Below are 22,870 nucleotides of genomic sequence, written 5' to 3'. Positions count from 1 at the left end.
GGGACTGACCTATCAAGAAAGACTGGATCAACTGGGCTTGTATTCACTGGAGTTCAGAAGAATGAGAGGGGACCTCATAGAAACATATAAAATTCTGACGGGGTTAGACAGGTTAGATGCAGGAAGAATGTTCCCAATGTTGGGGAAGTCCAGAACCAGGGGTCACAGTCTAAGGATAAGGGGTAAGCCATTTAGGACCGAGATGCGGAGGAACTTCTTCACCCAGAGAGTGGTGAACCTGTGGAATTCTCTACCACAGAAAGTTGTTGAGGCCAATTCACTAAATATATTCAAAAAGGAGTTAGATGAGGTCCTTACTGCTAGGGGGATCAAGGGGTATGGCGAGAAAGCAGGAATGGGGTACTGAAGTTGAATGTTCAGCCATGAACTCATTGAATGGCGGTGCAGGCTAGAAGGGCCGAATGGCCTACTCCTGCACCTATTTTCTATGTTTCTATGTTTCTATGTTTCTACCGAAAGATGTCCAGGCAACAAATTTAGCCCCTTTAAAATAATGCTGTTTTATTGAATACTCGAGCATCGTAGGCGCTCATTTTTTTTTTGGTGCGCAGCTCATTCAAATTTCTGGACGTGCGCGATTTTTCAATTTAAAAGCCGCTGGGTAGCCTGCACGGGGCCTCCAGACCTCGTGGCCGACAGGATCATTGCTCTTAAGTAGTAATTGGAAAGTGCTCAAATACAACTCTGGAGAACCACTCCATATCTTTACAGCGACGTCATATTGTCTGATGGTCTTTTAGAGGAATTAAGAGCTGCCAGGTAATAAGAATTTCCTCAGTCTGATGGAGAAGATGCCCCCTGTAATAAGCAAATACTTGATGTTGTCAGGCAAGTGTCCTTATTAGAAAGAAGGATCAAGCTTCTCGACCTCTCACAATGTAAAGTTATCTGCAGAATTACTGGTTCAGAACTGGCAAAAATCATAGCTGCAGTAATCCAAGATATTTTACAACATGTTAATGCATAAATTGCACTAGTCCCATCAGATTTTAGTGATCAGTACTCATAAAATGGATTCCACAAACATTAAATGTCCTGCATCAAACTTCAGAGATTCTGTGGTCCTCAACACCACATAGACATGCATGGTATCCAGGTGCATCAACAAGAACATAATAAAAACATAAGAAATAAGAGCAGGAGTAGGCCATTTGGCCCCTCGAGCCTGCTCCGCCATTCAATGAGATCATGGCTAATCTGATCCTGGCCTCAACTCCACTTCCCTGCCTGCTCCCCATATCCCTCGACTCCTTATCCTTCACAGATCTGTCTATCTCCATCTTAAATGTATTCAATGACCCAGCCTCCATAGCTCTCTGTGGTAGAGAATTCCAAAGATTCACGACCCTCAGAGAAGAAATTCTTCATTTGTTTTAAATGGGCGACCCCTTATTCTGAGACTATGCCCCTTAGTTCTAGATTCCCCCCAGAGAGGAAACATTCTCTGCATCTATCCTGTCCAGTCCTCTTAGACTCAGCTCTCATTCTTCTAAACTCCAATAAGTATAGGCCCAACCTTTCTTCATATGGCAACCCCTTCATCTCAGGAATCAAACTCGTAAACCTTCTCTGAACTGCCTCCAATGCAAGTATAATCCCTCCTTAAATAAGGAGACCAATACTGTACGCAGTACTCTAGGTGTGGTCTCACCAATGCCCTGTACAGTTGTACCAGGACTTCCTTACTTTTATCAAGAGTAAATGTAATCAAAATGGGCTTTTCAGCCTTGCCATTGTACTTTTGCCCATTGGGTAAATATTCATAGGAACTGAAAATGTGATTTCTTTTGAAAATTACTCATTTTATGATACTGCAAAATAATTGACATTGCTCCCCGAAGACAAATACAATATCATGCCCACAATAGCAGGGGTAACGCTCCTTCCAGTAAGAATTTTAAAAATTTAAATGATGCAGTGTTACAATTTCTTGGAAACTCCTTGGGAGATTCAAAGAGTATTCCCGAGGAGAATTATGAAGTCTCCGAAGGGCTTTGCAGTAACTGGAATTTACGGGCACTCTACGCCCTGAAAGTTGAAGAAATGCCCCAATGGTCACATTGTGAAACCATCTCACAATTTTAACTGACTGATTGAGCCGATCCCGCCATGCCTTTATTCTCAAGGCAGGATGGCCAGGCACATCTAAAGCCAAATAAAATGTTTTACACACACAGAAAATAACAGTTTGTGGGCTTACAGCAAAGTTTTCTCAACATCAGAACAATACTTGGCTGTGTTAAATTTGCCATCAAACCAAAACATCTAGAGAAATTGGTATTTCAGTGGGAAACATACACAACAGTTAGGTTGCGAAATGAAGGTACTGTGACTATTTCTACCAACGGCAATTTTGACCATGATCATTGTACGGTATTCTTGACCAAGACTTTAGATTTTCACTATGAATATATGTAGTGAATTTATCTGTACATATGTTGGCTACGACCTAATGAGATGATAAACACAAATGGCAACTTTGCCAATAAGGATACAGTCAACGTCTACACACCATACTGCTCCGGTGTGTCCACTGTAAGTGCCGAGCCTCTCGCCGTTCAGAGAATACCAGACATTAACAGCCTGCGCAACAGAGAAAAAAAGAGAATGAAGACATCATGGCTGTCCATAAGGAACTATGTAATATCAACTCTCTCAATACTTAATTTCACTTACAATGATAGAAATTTACGGCAGAGGAGGTCTGGCTGGAACTCACTGCCTGAAAGGGCAGTAGAGGCAGAAACCCTTATCGCATTTAAAAAATGCGTGGATATGCACTTGAAGTGCCATAACCTACAGGGCTACGGACCAAGAGCTGGAAAGAGGGATTAGGCTGGATAGCTCTTTTTCGGTCGGCCATTATGGGTCCCTGTTGGTTACGGCACTTCAAGTGCACATCCAAGTACTTTTTAAATTGATGAGGGTTTCTGCCTCTACTACCCTTTCAGGCAGTGAGTTCCAGACTCCCACCACCCTCTGGGTGAAAAAAAAAGTTCTAAACTCCTCTCTAATCTTTCTACCAATTAACACAAGAAATATGAGCAGGAGTAGGCCATTTGGCACCTCGAGCCTGCTCCGCCATTCAATAATATCATGGCTGATCTGATCCTGGCCTCAACTCCACTTCCCCGCCCGCTCCCCATAACCTTCAAAAATCTGTTTATCTTAAATACAATTAATGACCCAGCCTCCACAGCTCTGTGAGGTAGAAAATTCCAAAGATTCACGACCCTCAGAGAAGAAACTCCTTCTCATTTCAGTTTTAAATGGGCAACCCCTTATTCTGAAACTATACCCCCTAGTTCTAGATTTCCCCTGGAGAAATATCCTCTCTGCATCGACCCTGTCAAGCCCCCTCAGAACCTTTAAATCTATGCTCACTGGTTATTGACCTCTCTAAGGGGAATAGGTCTTTCCTATCCACTCTGTCTAGACTCCTCATAATTTTATACACCTCAATTTTCACCAGTATTGCATCCATCAATGAAGCAAACTAGAAGTATTTTGTTACACAAAACCCAATAGCGTTGTCCCTACCAGCTCAGTCTCATTGATCTTGAAATTTAAATTGTGGGTAACTTGCATTCTTTAATAAAAATACAAATAAATTACATTTTAATCTAACAAGCCCTTGGGTTGAAGCACTCATTTATAAAGAAATGCTTTGTTTGGGCTGCGTTATAAATTAGATTTTCTTTTAGCCAGTGAAATGTTGGCACTACTTAAAACATTTAACATTTATATTCTGCACATAATGTGCCAGCTAGGATTGTAGAAAGTTGTCGGCTCAGAAAGGTTAGCACATGAGAAGAGGGCGAGATGGGGCTCAGGGAGAAGCGAGCGGCAATGGGATTGGTGGATGGGAGACTGGGGAATGGGGGTCAGAGAAAGAGGGAAAATGGGAGTCAAGAAGAGGATAATGGGCTCAGAGAGGGAGAATGGGGGTCTGGAGTAGGGAAATGGTGTCGGGGGGGGGGATAGATGTCAGGGGGGTTTGGAGAAAGGGGGAACCCCAGAGGGCTATGAAGACTCAGTTGTTGAGTATATTCAAGACTAAGATCGATAAATTTTTGCATATTAAGGGAAGGGATATGGGAATAAGGATATAAGAAATAGGAGCAGGAGTAGGCCATTTGGCCCCTCGAGCTTGCTCCGCTATTCAATAAGATCATGGCTGATCTGGAAGTGCAGGAAAGTGGAATTGAGGCAAAAGATCAGCCACGATGGTACTGAAAGGCAGAGCAGACTCGAGGGGCCATATGGCCTACCCCTGCTCCTATTTCTTATGTTCACGTGGGATTTTGAATCCACTGTGCCTTTTGTAAAGGTATGACTCAGCGAGAGCACCGTGAATATATAAAGTGACATCCTATTGTCTGATACAAAAGCAAAATACTGCAGATGCTGGAAATCTGAAATCTAAACAGAGAATGCTGGAAATACTCAGCAGGTCGGGCAGCGTCTGCGGAGAGAGAAACAGAGTTAACGGTTCAGGTCGATGACCCTTCGTCAGGAATGGAAAAAGTTAGAGATGTAACAGGTTTTTAAGCAAGTGCAGGGGCAGGGGAAAATCCTATTGTTTGATGGTCTTCCAGTCATCAAGAGGAGCCTGATTGAGAAAATTAACTGCAGCGTGTTTCCATTTCATTTTCCGTATTAGAAAGGGATCAAGGTTCTGGGCCTCACAATATAAAGTTGGAAATATTTTTCTGCACATTACTGGTTGAAAACCTGCAACATCATAGCTGTGGCTATCCAAGACATGAGCAGATAGGCAGACTGACAGTCATCACTGTTATTCCGTGTGGTGTACAAAATGCCACTCATACTTGAAACAATTTGTGCTGAAGCCATCCATTTAGAGTTTCTCGTTTAAACTTTAGGAGTGCATTAATAAACTTTAGAATAACCATAATATAAAATTTAATTTTCCTCAAAAAATGTGAATATGAATTGAGCCAAGCAGCGAGATTACAGTTAAACTGCTGATTCATGATGATAGCATAGATGTTATTTCTGGCTACGGGCTGGGCCAACAAGCAGATAGCATTGTGGCATTGGAGTCTCAAGCAAAGGAATGGAAAAACAACTCAGAAGTTAGTCTTTAAACAAGCCTGACATTAAAAGTATCAATTCATTTTGAAGCATTATGGTTTAACGTACTTACAGCCACAATGACACAAATACATTTGGAACAGTATCACATTTGCAGTACTGATGTCAGAAAGAGTTAAATATAATATAGTTCCACCAAAGACTTAATGCCACTGCATTGAGCGGCAGAAAGTGATAGAGGATACCTATTCAATTTCCAGCCTGTGCTGAATTAGCTTTCAGCTGGGGCAATACAATCGGTCTCCCTGCCTCTGGGCTGGAGACAACATGGAAATAAAACCAGCCAGGGCTCCCACTCCTCATCACTGTGCAGCCCATGTCCCCTGACAGTGGGCAAGGACAGAACTAATGATGCGCTCCAAAGTCAAACAGCCTGCAATACTCGCTGCCCAGCTTAAAAATAAATATTCGGGTGATATACAGGAGGGCCCACGCACATGGAGGAGAAGAGAATATTGGGGGAAAATGCATCATGTCAAAACCAGCAGCAAACAAGAGGTTAGTCCACCATTTTACACGCTGCGAAAAAGTAACATGGACCACAAGAAAATGCATCTGGACCAAGAAATGGGTGCATTCTTTGTGCTTTTAAAGATGCAAGTAGATATTGAAGAACGTGATTTGGTAAAACATCTCGTCATAATTGATTGTAATAGTACGGATTTAATTTTGTGCTTTTAGGAAAGTCAGTAAACTCAGCAGTACTGCCACTGAACCGAGTTATCTGGGACTTTAGATATAATTATATAGAATATTCGTACGGAAACAGGCCTTTCGGCCCAACCAGTCCATGCCGGCGTTTATGCTCCACTCGAGCCTCGTCCCGTCTTTCCTCATCGAAATCTATCTGCGTAACCCTCTATTCTTTTCTCCCTCATATACTTATCTGGCTTCCCTTTAAATGCATCGATACTATTCGCTTCAACCACTTCCACATTCTCACCACTCTGGGTAGAGAAGTTTCTTCTGAATTCCCCATCTGATTTCTTGATGACTATCTTATATTGACGGCCTCTAGTTTTGCTCACAAGAGAATGTTTAGCTTCAACCAACAGTGATCATATATGGGTTATTATACACCCAGCCATTACTTCACAAATTCCTGACTATTGATACATTCATAAAGTGTGACAATACCAATTCCATAGAATAAGTTATTTTTAATATATATACTATATATATATACACATTATACTTACAGGATCTTTTGCACAGGAGAACACCAAATCACCTTCCCTATTGTATTTAATCTGTGTGATTGATCTTTCATGGCCTTGTAACAAGATGGGTTTCTAGTATAGAGCAAAAAAAATGAAATTGGGATACATCACAATTTTGATATGATAGATAAATCATTCAACATAAACACGTCAAAGCTAATGTCCTGAAGTATAGTTCAGTAAACTTGCAAATAAATTCCCAAAGCTCGTTAAATCTTCTCAAGTTTAATGTTTTTTGAATCTGAAATACAACTGAAAACATTCAACTGTAACATAAAGAACAGTGTCTGTAAAAAGTGGCCATAGGTAACAGGACAACCAGAATTAGCTGAAACAATGCAGAAGGCAGCTAAAGTGGAGTTAGGTCAATGCACATGATGCAAGCACAGCATTTTGATGCAGATTCATTTCCAGTCATTCCAACAGATGAAGTGTCAAATGGTTTTATCAAACTGGTTGTACTGCATAATTAAGATACCATGTTCTGCCAGTTTTACCTAGACAGGATTATAATGTTTCAGCCTCTGTTGTGACATCCAAACTATTAAGCTATTTCAATGGTTTGTCAATTTGTGCGATATTAATTTAATTTTAAAGGTACATGTATCTAAACAATTGCACTCATTCAATCTAAAAGAAATTTCCACTAGACACGGAGGCTAGTTTAAGAGATGCAAAATGCCTCCTACATTCAACGTTAGGCTCTTCACAACAGAAGTGTTGCCGAGCAGTTTCCAGTCTGAAATGCAAGCTTGATTCTCTACTGGCTTGACATGGAAGCATTGTAACTTTAGGATTCACAAGCACCCCGCCAGTCTTCACACACCACCACTTGCTCCAATTAAAAAAATGGATGGTTTGAAAGATAAGGAACAACTGTTTTCTTGCAAAGTATATTAATACTACTGGGTGATTTAAATTTTTTTTTAGCTGATACAAGAGCCAAGTACATAACACTACATGTACTTCTGCTGACACTAACCACTGCCTTTAAATTGTTACTGCAGAGGTTCCCAATAACTTAGTTGGTAATTAAAACATCTAACAGCACCAGATTAGAATTGGTACTGCCCAGGTTCACGTGAACAATGGCAACTTGATCAGGGTCTCATTGGGAGCCCAGCACCTAACACAAGAATTAGAAGCAGGAATAGGCCATATGGCCCCTCGAGCCTGCTCCGCCATTCAATAAGATCATGGCTGATCATCGACCTTAACTCTACTTTCTCACCCAATTCCCCATACCCCTTGATTCCCCTAAAGTCCAAAAATCTATCCATCTATCTCAGCCTTGAATATAATTCAACAATTCAGCATCCACAGCCCTTTGGGGTAGAGAATTGCAAAGATTCACAACCCTCCGAGTGAAGAAATTCCTCCTCATCTCAGTCTTAAATGACCAGTCCCTTCTCCTGAGACTATGCCCCCTAGTTCTAGACTCTCCACCCAGGAGACACAACCTCTCAGCATCTACCCTGTTAAGCCCCCCTCAGAATCTTGTGTGTGTCAATGAGATCACCTCGCATTCTTCTAAACTCCAGAGTATAGGCTCAATCTACTCAATCTCTCTTCACCGGACAACCCTCTCATCCCAGGGATCAATCTAGTGAAGCTTTGTTGTTTCGCCTCTATGGCAAGTATGTCTTTCCTCAGATAAGCAGACCAAAAGTGTATAAATTACTCCAGGTGTGGTCTCACCAAAGCTCTGTACAATTGTAGCAAGACATCCTTACTTTTGTACTCCAACCCTCAAGCAATAAACCAACATGTCATTTGCCTTCCTAATTGCTTGTTTTACTTGCTTGCTAACTTTGTGTTTCCTGTACAAGGGCACCTAAATCTCCTACATGAACCTTATCCCAGCAGTCGTCTTCAGTGCAAGCTTGGTTCAGTTGATAGTCCTCTGACCCGAGTCACAATATCTTGAGTTCAAGCTCCATTCCAGAAAGTGATCACATAATCACTGAAAGCATCATCTTTCGGATGAGACATTAAACCCAGGCCCTGTCTGCCTGTTCAGGTAGACGGAAAAGATCCCATGAGACTATTCCTGGCCACTAGTTATTCCTCAACCAACATCAGAGACAGATTACAAAAGCATAATAATGCAAATGCTGGAAATCTGAAATAAAAACAGAAAATGTTGGAAATACTCAGCAGGTCAGGCAGCATCTGTGGAGAGAGAGAAAGAGTTAATATTTCAGGTTGATGACCTTTCGTCAGAACAAAGTCAGGAATTGGCTGACTTTTCAGAGCACCTGAAGGGGGACTATTTGGTATAAATTCTTTCCTTTAAGAAAATAAAATTGGGAGGAGGAAGGTGGGGAGGGTGATGGTCAGCGCAAGTTTTCCATTTTGCGTCAGAGAGTACACAGAGATGAAAGTAATGCTCGGAATCATGAAGATAAAGCTCTGGTGCAGGAATATAGAAATTACAAATCATTTTCCAACGTGATTAAGGCAATGATGCTGGAACAGGCCTCTCACCCTCCTGACACAGAGGTTTCTCCCTCGGTGATGCCAGGGGCTCCGAATTTATCCCAGCAGCAATAACTTGCATTTGTATAGTGCCTTTAACGTGGCATGACGTCCCAAGCAACATCCCCTCTAAGCTGCGCGGGTTTACAGAAGAACATAAGAAATAGGAGCAGCAGTAGGCCACCTGGCCCCTCGAGCCTGCCATTTAATAAGATCATGGCCGATCTGACCACGGACTCAGCTCCACTTCCCTGCCCACTCCCCATAATCCTTTAATCCCTTAAAGCTCAAAAATCTGTCTATCTCCGCCTTAAATATATTCAATGACCCAGCCTCCACAGCTCTCTGGGGCAGAGAATTCCACAGATTTACAACCCTCTGAGAGAAGCAATTCCTCCTCATCTCAGTTTTAAATGGGTGTCCCCTTATTCCGAGACTATGCCCCCTAGTTTTAGTTTCCCGGAATTTTTGAATGGTAAGTTTTAGGACGTGCACATAACCGTGAAGGGGCAGCGAAGCAGCACCCACCCCATCCAAAAAAAAAGTAGCGGGAACATTGGCCCCCAAGGCACTTCATAGGAGCAATTATCAAACACAATTTGACACCGAGCCACATCATAAGGAATGAGGGCAGGGGGCCAAAAACCTTGGTCACAGAGGTAGGTTTTAAGGAGCACCTTGAAGGAGGAAAGAGAGGTAGAGAGGAGGAGGGGTTTAAGCAGGGAGTTCCAGAGCTTGGGGCCTGGACAACAGAAGGCACGGCCACCAATGGTCGGGGTAATTAAAATGGGGGGAGGCTCAGGAGGGCAGAATTAGAATCAAAGAGTGAATGCCGAGCGCTTCAGGCTAAGCCCGGGGTGGGGGGGGGGGGGGTATATCTGACCCCCGGGGGGAACACTCGCAGACCCCAGACCCACCATGGTTGCTGGTTGCTGGATGCCCGCGGCCTCTCACTCTCCCTCCGCGCCTCACCCGCACCGCCGCAGCATGGACAGCACAGCGAGCCAGTGCGCAGGCGCCGCGCCCTCTCACCCCCGGAAGAAAACCCACCCGCACGGCTTCCGGTGGACGGTCAGAGGTCACTCGGCCGGCGTTGTCATGGCGACCGTCTGTAAGTCTCGCTGTCTCTTGTTAAAAGTTGCAAAGCCAGTAATTTTCACTCATTTTGGCCAATCTCTATCGATCTATCTCTCTTATCTTTCTCTTCTATATTTCTGTCTATCTATCTTTCAATACCTATCTGTCTCTCTATCTTTCTCTTTATCTCTCTCTCTCTGCCTATCTATCTTTCTCTTTACCTCTCTCTCTATCTTTCTATCTTTCTCTTTATCTCTCTCTCTCTGTCTCTCTATCTTTCTCTTTATCTCTCTCTCTCTGTCTCTCTATCTTTCTCTTTATCTCTCTCTCTCTGTCTCTCTATCTTTCTCTTTATCTCTCTCTCTCTCTCTTTATCTCTCTCTCTCTGTCTCTCTATCTTTCTCTATCTCTCTCTCTGCCTATCTATCTTTCTCTTTATCTCTCTCTCTCTCTGTCTCTCTATCTTTCTCTTTATCTCTCTCTCTCTGTCTCTCTATCTTTCTCTTTATCTCTCTCTCTCTCTCTCTCTCTCTGTCTCTCTATCTTTCTCTCTCTCTCTGTCTCTATCTTTCTCTTTATCTCTCTCTCTGCCTATCTATCTTTCTCTTTATCTCTCTCTCTCTGTCTCTCTTTATCTCTCTCCCTCTGTCTCTATCTTTCTCTATCTCTCTCTCTGCCTATCTATCTTTCTCTTTATCTCTCTCTCTCTGTCTCTCTATCTTTCTCTTTATCTCTCTCTCTCTCTGTCTCTCTATCTTTCTCTTTATCTCTCTCTCTCTGTCTCTCTATCTTTCTCTTTATCTCTCTCTCTCTCTCTCTGTCTCTCTATCTTTCTCTCTCTCTGTCTCTCTCTCTGTCTCTATCTTTCTCTTTATCTCTCTCTCTGCCTATCTATCTTTCTCTTTATCTCTCTCTCTCTCTGTCTCTCTATCTCTCTCCCTCTGTCTCTATCTTTCTCTTTATCTCTCTCTCTCTCTGCCTATCTATCTTTCTCTTTATCTCTCTCTCTCTGTCTCTCTATCTTTCTCTTTATCTCTCTCTTTGCCTATCTATCTATCTCTCTATCTCTCTCTCTCTGTCTCTCTATCTTTCTCTTTATCTCTCTCTCTCTCTTTATCTCTCTCTCTCTGTCTCTCTATCTTTCTCTCTCTCTGTCTCTCTCTCTGTCTCTATCTTTCTCTTTATCTCTCTCTCTGCCTATCTATCTTTCTCTTTATCTCTCTCTCTCTGTCTCTCTTTCTCTTTATCTCTCTCTCTCTGTCTCTCTATCTTTCTCTTTATCTCTCTCTCTCTGTCTCTCTATCTTTCTCTTTATCTCTCTCTCTCTGTCTCTCTATCTTTCTCTTTATCTCTCTCTCTCTCTCTCTCTCTCTCTGTCTCTCTATCTTTCTCTCTCTCTGTCTCTCTCTCTGTCTCTATCTTTCTCTTTATCTCTCTCTCTGCCTATCTATCTTTCTCTTTATCTCTCTCTCTCTGTCTCTCTGTCTCTCTATCTCTCTCCCTCTGTCTCTATCTTTCTCTTTATCTCTCTCTCTCTCTGTCTCTCTATCTTTCTCTTTATCTCTCTCTCTCTCTATCTTTCTCTTTATCTCTCTCTCTCTGCCTATCTATCTTTCTCTTTATCTCTCTCTCTCTGTCTCTCTATCTTTCTCTTTATCTCTCTTTCTCTGTCTCTCTATCTTTCTCTTTATCTCTCTCTCTCTGTCTCTCTATCTTTCTCTTTATCTCTCTCTCTGCCTATCTATCTTTCTCTTTATCTCTCTCTCTCTCTGTCTCTCTATCTCTCTCCCTCTGTCTCTATCTTTCTCTTTATCTCTCTCTCTCTCTGCCTATCTATCTTTCTCTTTATCTCTCTCTCTCTGTCTCTCTATCTTTCTCTTTATCTCTCTCTCTTTGCCTATCTATCTATCTCTCTATCTATATATAAACAAGCTGGCTTCCTATATTTCAGTGCGTTTGTTGATTTTTGGTTTTGGTCACATAATCGAGACAAAGTATCTCCGCTAACCCTAAGCTCGGAGAATCACTTCTCCCTCTTGGCCTTCTCGCAGTAACTCTGCACAGCTCCTGATTCTTGTGGGGTCACTGCTCTATTTGATATATACTAATAACCTGGACTTGGGTATTAAGGGCATCATTTCAAAGTTTGCAGATGACTCAAAACTCTCAAAAGGTTGTAAATATGGAGGATAGTAACAGACTTCAGGAAGACATAGACAGAGTGGTGAAATGGGCAGACACATGCAGATGAAATTTAACCCAGAGAAGTGTGGTGACTTATTTTGGTAGGAAGAATGAGGAGAGGCAATATAAACAAAGTGGAATAATTTTAAAGGGGGCGCTGTAAAAGAGAGACCTGGGGGTGTACATACACAAGTCTTTGAAGGTGGCAGGACAAATTGAGATGGGTGCTAAAAAGGCATATGGAATCCTGAGCTTTATAAATAGAGGCATATACAAAGGCAAGGAAGTTATGCTAAACCTTTATAAAACACTGTGTAGGCCCCAACCGGAGTTTTGTGGCCAAATCTGGATACCACACCTTAGGAAGGATGTAAAGAGAAGATTTACTTGAATGGTGCCAGGAATAAAATACTTCAGTTATGTGAAGAGACTAGAGAAACTGGGCTTGTTCTCCTTGGAGCAAAGATGGTAAAGGGAAGATTTGATAGAGGTGTTCAAAATCTTGAAACGTTTCGATAGATGAAATAAGGAGAAACCGTTTCCAGTGGCAGAAGGGTTAGTAACCAGAGGACACAGATTTAAAGTAATTGACAAAAAAAAAACAGACGCAACTGTTGTATATGCAGCCTACAGATATACTCTCTGTGTAGTCACTGTATAGTTGCATGAGATGGAGACTTGTTTACCTGATGTACTATCAATAAGCTTTACTCTGTATATATACTATGCTGGCACCACTAGAGGGTGCAACTGGTGGAGACCGGGGTTTCCTGCCCTGGTGGCAGGGGCTGTATAAAAGGGGAGCCACCATGCTTGTGCCTCTGGAGTTACGAATAAAGGACCAAGATCACTACAGTTTGAGTACAACACAGTGCCTCGTGGAGTCATTCATAGGTACATTGCAGACATAATAGCGATGTGAGGAAAACATTTTTTCCGCAGCGCATTGTGATGATGTGGAATGCACTGCCTGAAAAGGCGGTGGAAGTAGATTCAATAATAACTTTTAAAAGGGAATTGGATAAATATTTCAAAAGAATAAATTTGCAGGGCTATATGAAAAGAGCAGGGACTGGAACTAATTGGGGGGAAAAAAGACTTACATTTATATAGCACCTTTCACGACCACTGGACGTCTCAAAGTGCTTTACAGCCAATGAAGTACTTTTGGAGTGTAGTCACTGTTGTAATGTGGGAAAAGATGGCTATTTCAAAGAGGCATGCTGGGCCAAATGGCCGCCTCCTGTGCCGTATTAGACTATAATTCTATGAACAGGACGCTATACAAAGTGGTATATAATTTTAGGTGTTCTAACAATCTGAAATTTTTGATTTCTCACTGAGGTTCTTAAACTAGCCTAGAAACAATGAGGCTTGTTTGCCATGCTTATGGTCTCTTCTAGGTATCTATTTTTGGTCATGTATAAGGACCTAATGTGATTCCTCAGTGAATTGGCAATCATGTTTGTTGGTGAAGAATTTTGGAATATTTGAGCTTTTTGCAATCCATTCCAAAAGGCCCCATCAGTCCTTGAAGTTCTGATTGTAGTTGTCTCAATATGTCCAAGGTTGAAGCCAGTCACCATCAAAACTTTTGCTCTTGTGCAAATGCAAAATTTTCTCCAGGATTTACATTGACCATGATGACATGTGCCTTAAAATATGGTTGGATTATTTTGGATAAAGGCAGCGAATTGAACAATGCCTTGTATTGTGTCCCTGAAATGGAGGTTTTGAAATTTGTGATGTTTGCATTCTTGTTGCTTGACATCAGGGCATAATTCCTGATATGCATGTATATGAGTACCAAGTGCTGCGCCAGTCTGTGACAAGCTGTCTATTGGTAAAGACTTGAGGCATTGTACGCTCATAAAACATGGCATAATCCTCACATTCATTTCTTCTTTTAGAACCTACCACAAAGCAGTCACATTCTGCAGGACAGTGGTTTGGTCTTAGATTGTAGCGCTGTCCGTGATCTGCCATCAGTGTAACAGGAATATCAGTCAATAGGAAGCTGCTAAGGACTATCCCTTGTTTTTTCTCTCAGTTGAAGTTTCCTGCCTGCTCCTGGTGGCACTGCTTTGGGGTGGAACAAACCCCTTTCTGAAGAAGGGCACAGAGGGGATAGAGAAAGTTAAGTCCAGAAACTTTGTCACTCAGCTCTTTGCAGAGATTAAATTTTTATTTCTCAATTACAAGGTAAGAAAATTACTTTGAAATACTGCACTGACTCTTCAAAATATCACGTGAGAAATGCCATATGGAGAAGTCACCATTTTCTGAACTTTTTGCGATTTTATTTTAAATAAGAATAAAATTGGTGGATTGGTCTAGGTTCTGGACCTATCCTTGCTTTACCATCAGTCTCTTCTCCGCTCTGAAATCTGTGTTTATTTGTTAACACCAAAAAACACAGAATTTGCGGTCGGAGCCTTCCTGCGGGCGAACACCTTTGACCAAATTTTTTTTTAAATGAAAGTACCTGGTGGTCCCGGAGGAACGTATACTTATGGTCCAAGGGCCTCCATTCGTAGCCCAGCATATGGGCTCACACATCCCAGGAATGTAAGCGCAACCTGAGATCACGTGAGCCTGGACCACCAATGAACACAGTACCAGATCTAAGATCCTGCTCCCAGGTTGGTTCTGCAACATACTGTTCAAGGAAACTATCCCGGATACACTCTATGAACTCTTTCTCAAGGCTACCCTGGCCAATTTGCTTTGTCCAATCAATATGAAGGTTAAAATCGCCCATGATTATTGCCGTTCCTTTTTAACAAGCCTCCATTATTTCTTGCTTTATAGTCCGTCCAACAGTGTAGCTATTGTTAGGGGGCCTGTAGACTACGCCCACCAGTGACTTTTTCCCCTTATTATTCCTTATCTCCACCCAAACTGATTCAACATCTTGATCTTCTGAGCCAATATTGTTTCTCACTAACGTACTGATCTCATCCTTTATTAACAGTACTACCCCACCTCCTTTTCCTTTCTGTCTGTCCTTCCGAATTGTCAAATATCCCTGAATATTTAGTTCCCAGCCTTGGTCACCTTGCAACCATGTCTCTGTAATGGCTATCAGATCATACCCATTTATATCTATTTGTGCCGTCAACTCATCTATTTTGTTACGAATGCTGCTTGCATTCAGATAAAGAGCTTTTAAATTTGTTTTTTTACCATTTTTTCCTGCTTTGACCCCACTTTCACCTTTATGTTTATACATTCTGCCCCTTCCTGGCACGCTCTGGTTTTCATTTCCCCCGGTGCTTCCCTGCCCTATTGCCTTCTCCTTGTTCTTTGACTTTTTACATTTTTGCTCACTTGAATCCTTCCCCCCCCCACCACTAATTAGTTTAAAGCCCTCTCTACAGCCCTGGTTATTTGGGGCGCGTGCGCACATCGTACACGCCCGGAGAGGCCGCAATTCACGGCCCAGAGTTAGCGGCCAGCGAAAATGGCCACTGTGCTACCGTTGAAAATTTGGCTCTGGGGGTTGGCGATGTGGAGCACAGCTCTAACTTACAGCACAGCGCAGCGCCCTGCTAGTGGCTTTAACAGAGGCCTCCAAACCGAAGATTCCGTCCACAGTCAGCATTGCTGCTTCTTACAGCCTCTGGGAGTTCGCACGGCATTTTGAGCAATTAAAGTGCCGATTAATTAAAGGGGCAATACATTCAAAACTAAAAAAATTAAAACCAAGTGAAAAAATGCATTTTTCAGCTCTTATTGCCTTTCAAAAAAAACTTGCATTCTTTTAGCACTTTATTTGCAGCCCGCTGCACCCTGCAGTTATGCCAGAGTACCTTTCTGTTTTTCATTGCTTATTCCCTAACCCTACCAGACTGTTCAACTGAACCCAAGTTCTACTTCACTGGTTTAATGCTGTCTCACTAGCCCTGCCCAATTCTCCAACTCTGACAATCCTGAGTCATTGGTTTAATCCTTGCTTCTTCCCCCCTCCCTTGCCATCTCCCCCCTTTGGAATTCTCTACCCCAGAGAGTTGTGGATGCTCAGTCATTGAAGATATTCATGACAGGTTTTTGGATACTACGGGATAAAAGATATGGGGATAGATGCGGGAAAGCGGAATTGAGGTACAAGATTATACATGACCTTATTGAATGGCGGAGCAGGTTCGAAGGCCGAATGGCCTACTCCTGCTCCTGTTTCTTATGTACTTATAATTTGTGTATTGCACAGCACAGAACAGTGTATCCTTTTACTCACCATGAGCAAAATTGCGGGAGATCCGCTGGTATATGCAAAAGTGTTATCTAGCACTGAGCTGAACCTGGATTCACACTTGCCCCATAAATACCCGCAGTAGTTCAAACCAGCTCCAATTACCTGGATTAGTCTGCTTAGAGCAAAGCATCATACCTGTTCCAGTCTCCAGGCAACCCATGTGCTAGTGTTGGAAGAACTGAGAAACAGTGTTCACTTGTCTGTTTTCCTTTATGTTTTTCAGTATTTGGTGCCTTTTCTTCTAAACCAAAGTGGATCAGTTATCTATTACTTCACATTGGCTTCTACAGGTCAGTGTACTTATTCATTATACAAGGATGTAGTTCGGGATCTGGAATATTGGGTCCTTCATTGAAACACCTGTGAACTCATCCCTTTTTGGCGTGGAAGCAAGTCATCCTTGTTTCGAGGGACTGCCTATGATGATCATTCTAATAGACGCTTTACATTGCCGCCGTTTTATTAAAGCTGTTGCCTTTTACAGCAGCCTCTTCATCAAATGCCACTCTCTGAGCCCTTTCCAATTACTTGAAACTGGAGGCATAATCTGGAGCCTTCTATTTATTCCCATCTCCTTCGCTTTGCCAAAAAAACAACTTTGTAATGGAATTTTCTTTCTTCTTTCGTACGGCAGTAGCAAAGCAAATCAAACGTCAATATCCAAGTTGGATATCCAGGCCAAAGTTTCCGGTGTAACAGCGTGGATATCTTGTTGGCTGCCTGCAAATTTTCTTTAAGAATAAATTTCTCATGTTGTTCTCATTCAAATCTTTTTTACATGTGAACAATTTAAAGTAAATGCTGTTTACTGGTTCTTATTGCAACATTAGTGACTATTGCCAGGAATCGGGGACCAGGAGCTCGATTGTACTGCTTAGCTGCTATCTTGATCTGTCACTTTTCCTTTTCAGCTTCTCAATACAATAACTTTCCTGACCAAAAATGCCAGTTCCTGGACCAATGCCAGTGATGTTTTGTAACTGCCCTGTAAGAGGTGCATTATGATAGTGTGGGTTGATTCAACCTCCGATGTTTTCTTTCTTCGGGAAAATATGCTAAGCATCGATGTGATCGGCTCAGCTGACACTAGGAGTCATAAGAAGATAAGAAATAGGAGCAGGACCCTTCGAGCTTGCTCCACAATTTAGTAAGATCATGGCTGATCTGATCCTAGACTCGGCTCCACTTACCTGCCCGCTCCCCATAACCCTTTACTCTCCTATTGCTCAAAAATCTGTCTATCGCAGCCTTAAATATATTCAATGACCCAGCTTCTACAGTTCTCTGGGGTAGAGAATTCCACAGATTTACAACTCTCTGAGAAAAGAAATTCCTCTTCATCTCAGTTTTAAATGGGCGGCGCCTTATTCTGAGACTATGTCCCCTAGTTTTAGTTTCTCCTATGAGTGGAAGTATCCTCTCTGCATCCACCTTGTCGAGCCCCCTCATTATCTTATATGTTTCGATTAGATTACCTCTCATTCTTCTGAATTCCAATGAGCAGAGGCCCAACCTACTCAACCTATCTTCATAAGTCAACTCCCTCATCCCCAGAATCAACCTAGTGAATCTCCACACTTTAAAAACAATTGTGATCTAGACGTACATGCATCAGCTCCCTGCACTTGATAAGTGACATCGCAGTTACAGCTGCACTAGTGACCAATGTTCTTCGTAATTATTTTTGGTGCTGCATAGCTTACAGGGAACGTTGCTGGTGAGCATTGTGTGATGGGAGTCTGTCATTGCAACTACAGTCCTCACCGTTTATAGCGGGCTCGTTCGTGCAAACACGATTTACCCACTGTACATGGTGCCCAGTGTATCAGGTTGGATCAATTTCAAGCAGAATTTCGACAACTTCATCAACTAAAACTTAACTTGTTTAAGTACTGTCAAGCTCTAGGGTAAATGGACAGAATCGAGAAAGGTTAATATGTTTAGCTTTCATTTCGATTCACTTTTGAAATGTGTTTATTTAATGACGATAGTAGATGCACATACTTACTCTTACTCTCATAACTTATGGAGGTAATTATTGAGTGAAAATGTCTGTCTTTACAGACCTGTCGTTGGCTGTGCTCTTATCAAATTCGCTAACATTTCTGTTCACATTACTAACTGGAAAGTTGCTTGGGGAAGAAATGGGCGGAAAACGTAAGTACAATATGTATATTAATACAAAATCTTTTACAGCACGGAAACAGGCCATTCGGACTAACAGGTCCGTACCGGTGTTTATGCTCCACACGAGCCTCCTCCCACCCTACTTCATTTAACCCCCATCAACCTATCCTTCAATTCCCTTCTCCCCCATATGCTTGTCTAGCCTCCCCTTAAATGCATCGACACTATTTGCCTCAACCACTCTGTGTGGTAGCAAGTTCCACATTCTCACCACTCTGGGTAAAGACATTTCTCCTGAATTCTTTATTGGATTTATTGGTGACTGTCTGTCTTATATTCTTTTCAATTCTACCCCTCTAGAAATGAACCCCAGTGCTTTGTTTGCTTTTTTATGGTCTTATTGACCTGCATCGCTACTTTTAGTGATTTGTGTATCTGTATGCCCAGATCCCTCTGCTCCTCCATTCCATTTAGACACTTATTTTCCAAAGAGACCCCTCGTTTTGGTCTCCCCCCACAAGTGGAAACATCTTCTCTACATCTACCCAACCAAACCCTTTCATAATCTTTAAGACCTCCATCAGGTCATCCTTCAATCTTCTCTGTTCTAGAGGAAAGAGCCCCGGCCTGTTTAATCTTTCCTGATAGGTATAACCTCTCAGTTCTGGTATTATCCTTGTAAATCTTTGTTGCACTTTCTCCAGTGCCGCTATATCCTTTTTACAATATGACCAGAACTGTTCACAGTACTCTAAGTGTGGTCTAACCAAGGTTCTATACAAGTTTAACAGAACTTCTTGGCTTTTCAATTCTATCCCTCTAGAAATGAACCCCAGTGCTTTGTTTGCTGTTTTATGGCCTTATTGACCTGCTTCACAGCGTTTATAATTACTATATCTGTACCCCCAGATCCCTCTGCTCTTCCACCCCATTTAGACACTATTTTCCAAATAGTATCTGAAATGAGCTTTCTACCACATATCCGTAGCATAATTAAGACCGCCTATTTCTACCTCCGTAATACCGCATGTCTCCGCCCTTGCCTCAGCTCATCCATTGCTAAAACCCTCATCCGTGCATTTGTTGCCTCTAGACTTGACTATTCCAATGCACTCCTGGCTGGCCTCCCACATTCTACCCTATGCAAACTAAAGGTGATCCAAAACTCGGCTGCCCGTGTCCGAACTCGCACCCAAGTCCTGCTCACCCATCACCCCTGTGCTCACTGACCTACATTGGCTTCCAGTTAAGCAATGCCTCGATTTCAAAATTTTCATCCTTATTTTCAAATCGCTCCATGGCCTTGCCCCTCCCTATCTCTGTAATCTCCTCCAGCCCCACAACCCGAGATGTCGGCGCTCCTTTAATTCTGCCCTCTTGAGCATCTCTAATTATAATCGCTCCACCATTGGTGGCCGTGCCTTCTGTTACCTGGGCCCCAAGCTCTGGAACTCTCTGCCTAAACCTCTCCACCTCTCTACCTCTCTTTCCTCCTTCAAGACGCGCCTTAAAACCTACCTCTTTGACCAAGCTTTTGGTCACCTGCCCTGATTTCTACTGATGTGACTCGGTGCCAAATTGTTTTTATCTCATAACACTCCTGTGAAGCGCCTTGGGACGTTTCACTACGTTAAAGGCGCTATATAAATACAAACTGTTGTTGAGTATGTTGCTGCCTTATTCTTCCTACTAAAATGCATCATCTCTTGTCTATACTGAAGTTCATATAAAGCATGAACAAAGTCAGATTTGCTGACCTTAACCTTCACTGCATTATCCACTGTCTTAGCCATCAATCAACAGCAAATTTTTATGAACACACACCAACTTCTTGTAAATAGGGGCATTGTGATGACATTGCGAATCTTCTTTATTTATTTTGTATTTGTCAAGTCGTTCTTTAAAAACATGCTCCGGTTTTCCTTTTTTATGTCTTATTTCCAGAGGCTATGACGGGAATGCTGCTGACTATCGTGGGTGTAACTTTGTGTGTTGCCAGTACAACCAGCATGGAGACTTGACATAGAGGGAACCTGATGTATCAAAGGGATGCAATCAAGCCTTTAGTTCTACAGCTATATTTGATCATCTCATCAAACGAGGAAGAAACAAAGTGCAGAATGGCAAACGAACAAAACTCTTATCTGGATGTATCTCCGAATTGGAGCAGAATGGATAGTCAATATCTAAGACAAGCACTTTGTAAATATAAAACTGTAATGCAGTTGGTGTGTTTATGATACCGGAGATCTGCACAGAAAAAAAAGACAACAGCTATCTTCAAGCTGGTGTTGGGTTAGAAGCCAGTAATTTTCAATTCTTGATTGCAGCAAGGACACAGCCATGCCCTGGCATAAAACAATCATGTATATTTTTCTTCCAGTGAAGTGAAAGGCTTTGTAATACTGAACATCAAAGACTGGAAGCCATGCAGCAGCTGATTGCAAAGGTAGATCCACTGTGCAAAGCTGAACAGTAGTGACAAGCAAAGTCAGTGTACTGCACTCTTGACCAATGTTCCCTTGAAGCTGCACACCCGCCAGGCGCTCTGAGGGGCCGAAATTGCCCCTCCCGATAAAGCCTCTGGCCGCCTGAAAGCGGTGGCCGCAGGGTGGCGTGCAATAGCCGCCGGCTCTCCGCGGCGGGGCCACCATTTTGTAAATTGCCCTATCTCAGTTTTGGAGCGGTGCACGGGACCGCTCTGCCCGTTTTCCCGCCGCGACGAGCACACGCCGACCCCTTCACGACCAGCGGGGACCCCCTCGCAAAATGGCCCCTTTCCCGGTAGTGCCCTGCCGCCGATTGGTGCCCCCTGACAGCTTTTGCTGTCGGTGCACTCCCTGTAGCATGGCGGCCCGACCGCCCTTAAAGAGGCACATTGCCGCGGCCGCCCTTAAAGGGGAGGGCGCACTGCCGCGGCCGCCATGTTATTTTTTTTGTCGGCCGACTGCTGGGTCAGCCCGACAGTTATGCCCCCGGGTTTGGCCGGGCCGCCAACAGGCAGCCTGCCACCCCCTCTTGGGTGCCAGGCCGCTGGCCCGGCCAAAACCCTCCCTGGTGGTCCAGTGGACCCAACTTAAAAGTATGCAGAGCTCACAGTGGCTCTCCCCTTTAATTGAAGGGTTTTAAACAGAAAAATCGCACGTGCGCGGAATTTTGAATGGGTCACACGGCCTCAAAAATCTTTGAGGGAACATTGCTCTTAACACCTTTTTATTATTTTAAGCATAATCCCAGAATAATTGATTAGAGTTTGACCAGTAAATTTTAAGTCTGTGATACTTTTTTCTTGCCACTAGATGGTATTAATGCATTTATAAAGCATTTTTTTAACAGGAACTGATTATTATATCCCTAAATCTATGAGCACATACAGTATCTTCACAATATTTTGTGGAATTTCTAAGATTTTCCCAAATAACATATCCTTTTTCATCGGTGTGCCTGTAATTATGATAGAATATGTATGGAGTTTCCTACAGGGAGCTGTGGGATACGGGAAATAATTTACCTGCTGCATTAAGATGAGCTTGAGTCTGAAGGACAAATTGGACGACATGCAAAAAGGGGTTTTTTGTGATGACGTGGAATGACCTATTGTGAAGTCATCTTGTTGAATAACATTTTTTATCTAGCCAGATACAATGTTTGGCTGAGGGTGATTGTGTAGCATTTGAACTCCTTTAATTAAAAGACCATTTTTATTATTTTTTTAAATTACTTTCGTCACTGGATTTTCCTAATACATGTGTGTACATGCAGGAAATTTCTTCCTCTTCCAAATAGTAGGTCGTGTGAAAACTGCTAGGCAGTAGATTGAGCTGAATATGGCGGGGATAGCCATTTCTTCTCTCAACAACAGGCTTATAAAATACAGGTTGACCCTCCCTTATCCGGCACCCTGGGGACCTGGCCTGTGCCGAGTAAGGGATTTTGCCGGATTAAGGGAGGTCAGCCCGAGGTGGGGGGGGGGGGAAGGAGGCAGGGGGGGGCGGCTCGAGGTCGGGGGGGAGGAGTCAGTGCCCGGGCGGGCCTGAAGTGTCGGCAGGCTCCAGCGGGTGTCGGCTTGGTCGCCAGTGGGCCGAGTGTCGGCGGGTCCCAACGTTGGGGTGGAGGTCGGCCACGTTCTGCGCATGCGCCCCCGGCCACCAGAATCATGCCGGATAAGGGAGTCGCGGATAAGGAAGGTGCAACCTGTACTATAGTATGAACAGGCATTGCAGAATATAGGCACAAAAGGGAGAAATGTAGACATTGGATTCATATGCAATAGCCACCCAATCCATTGCCAGTTTGAATATTAAAACCATGGTATACAAATGTCGATAAGGACCTGTGGTTGAATTCAATATTGGCAAAGGCGCTCACCGCTGCCCCTGGAGAAAGCTGC

The 22,870-nt window shown here is 42.9% G+C and overlaps 2 protein-coding genes across 2 annotated transcripts in view; one reads left to right on the top strand and one right to left on the bottom strand.

The window, feature by feature from the left end:
- Positions 1–9,864, bottom strand: part of eif3i (eukaryotic translation initiation factor 3, subunit I) — a 33,796-nt gene extending 23,932 nt beyond the window's left edge. The window contains exons 1-3 of the mRNA XM_070898413.1: positions 9,755–9,864; positions 6,339–6,431; positions 2,517–2,604 (exon numbers count right to left, since the gene is read on the bottom strand). Coding sequence (XP_070754514.1) covers positions 2,517–2,604; positions 6,339–6,431; positions 9,755–9,757 — 184 coding nt within the window. The 5' untranslated portion in view covers positions 9,758–9,864. The remainder of the gene's footprint in view (positions 1–2,516; positions 2,605–6,338; positions 6,432–9,754) is intronic.
- A 42-nt stretch (positions 9,865–9,906) lies between these two features.
- On the top strand, positions 9,907–22,197 carry tmem234 (transmembrane protein 234). The gene is made up of 5 exons (XM_070898412.1): positions 9,907–9,948; positions 14,149–14,300; positions 16,577–16,643; positions 18,418–18,510; positions 20,425–22,197. The coding sequence occupies exons 1-5, from the start codon at positions 9,936–9,938 to the stop codon at positions 20,499–20,501; spliced, it is 402 nt and encodes a 133-aa protein (XP_070754513.1). The 5' UTR covers positions 9,907–9,935; the 3' UTR covers positions 20,502–22,197.
- The last annotated feature ends 673 nt before the right edge of the window (positions 22,198–22,870 follow it).

The sequence above is a fragment of the Pristiophorus japonicus genome, chromosome 14 (genome assembly GCF_044704955.1).
Source record: "Pristiophorus japonicus isolate sPriJap1 chromosome 14, sPriJap1.hap1, whole genome shotgun sequence".
Taxonomy (NCBI): Eukaryota; Metazoa; Chordata; class Chondrichthyes; family Pristiophoridae; genus Pristiophorus; species Pristiophorus japonicus.
This window is presented reverse-complemented; position numbering and strand designations above follow the sequence as displayed.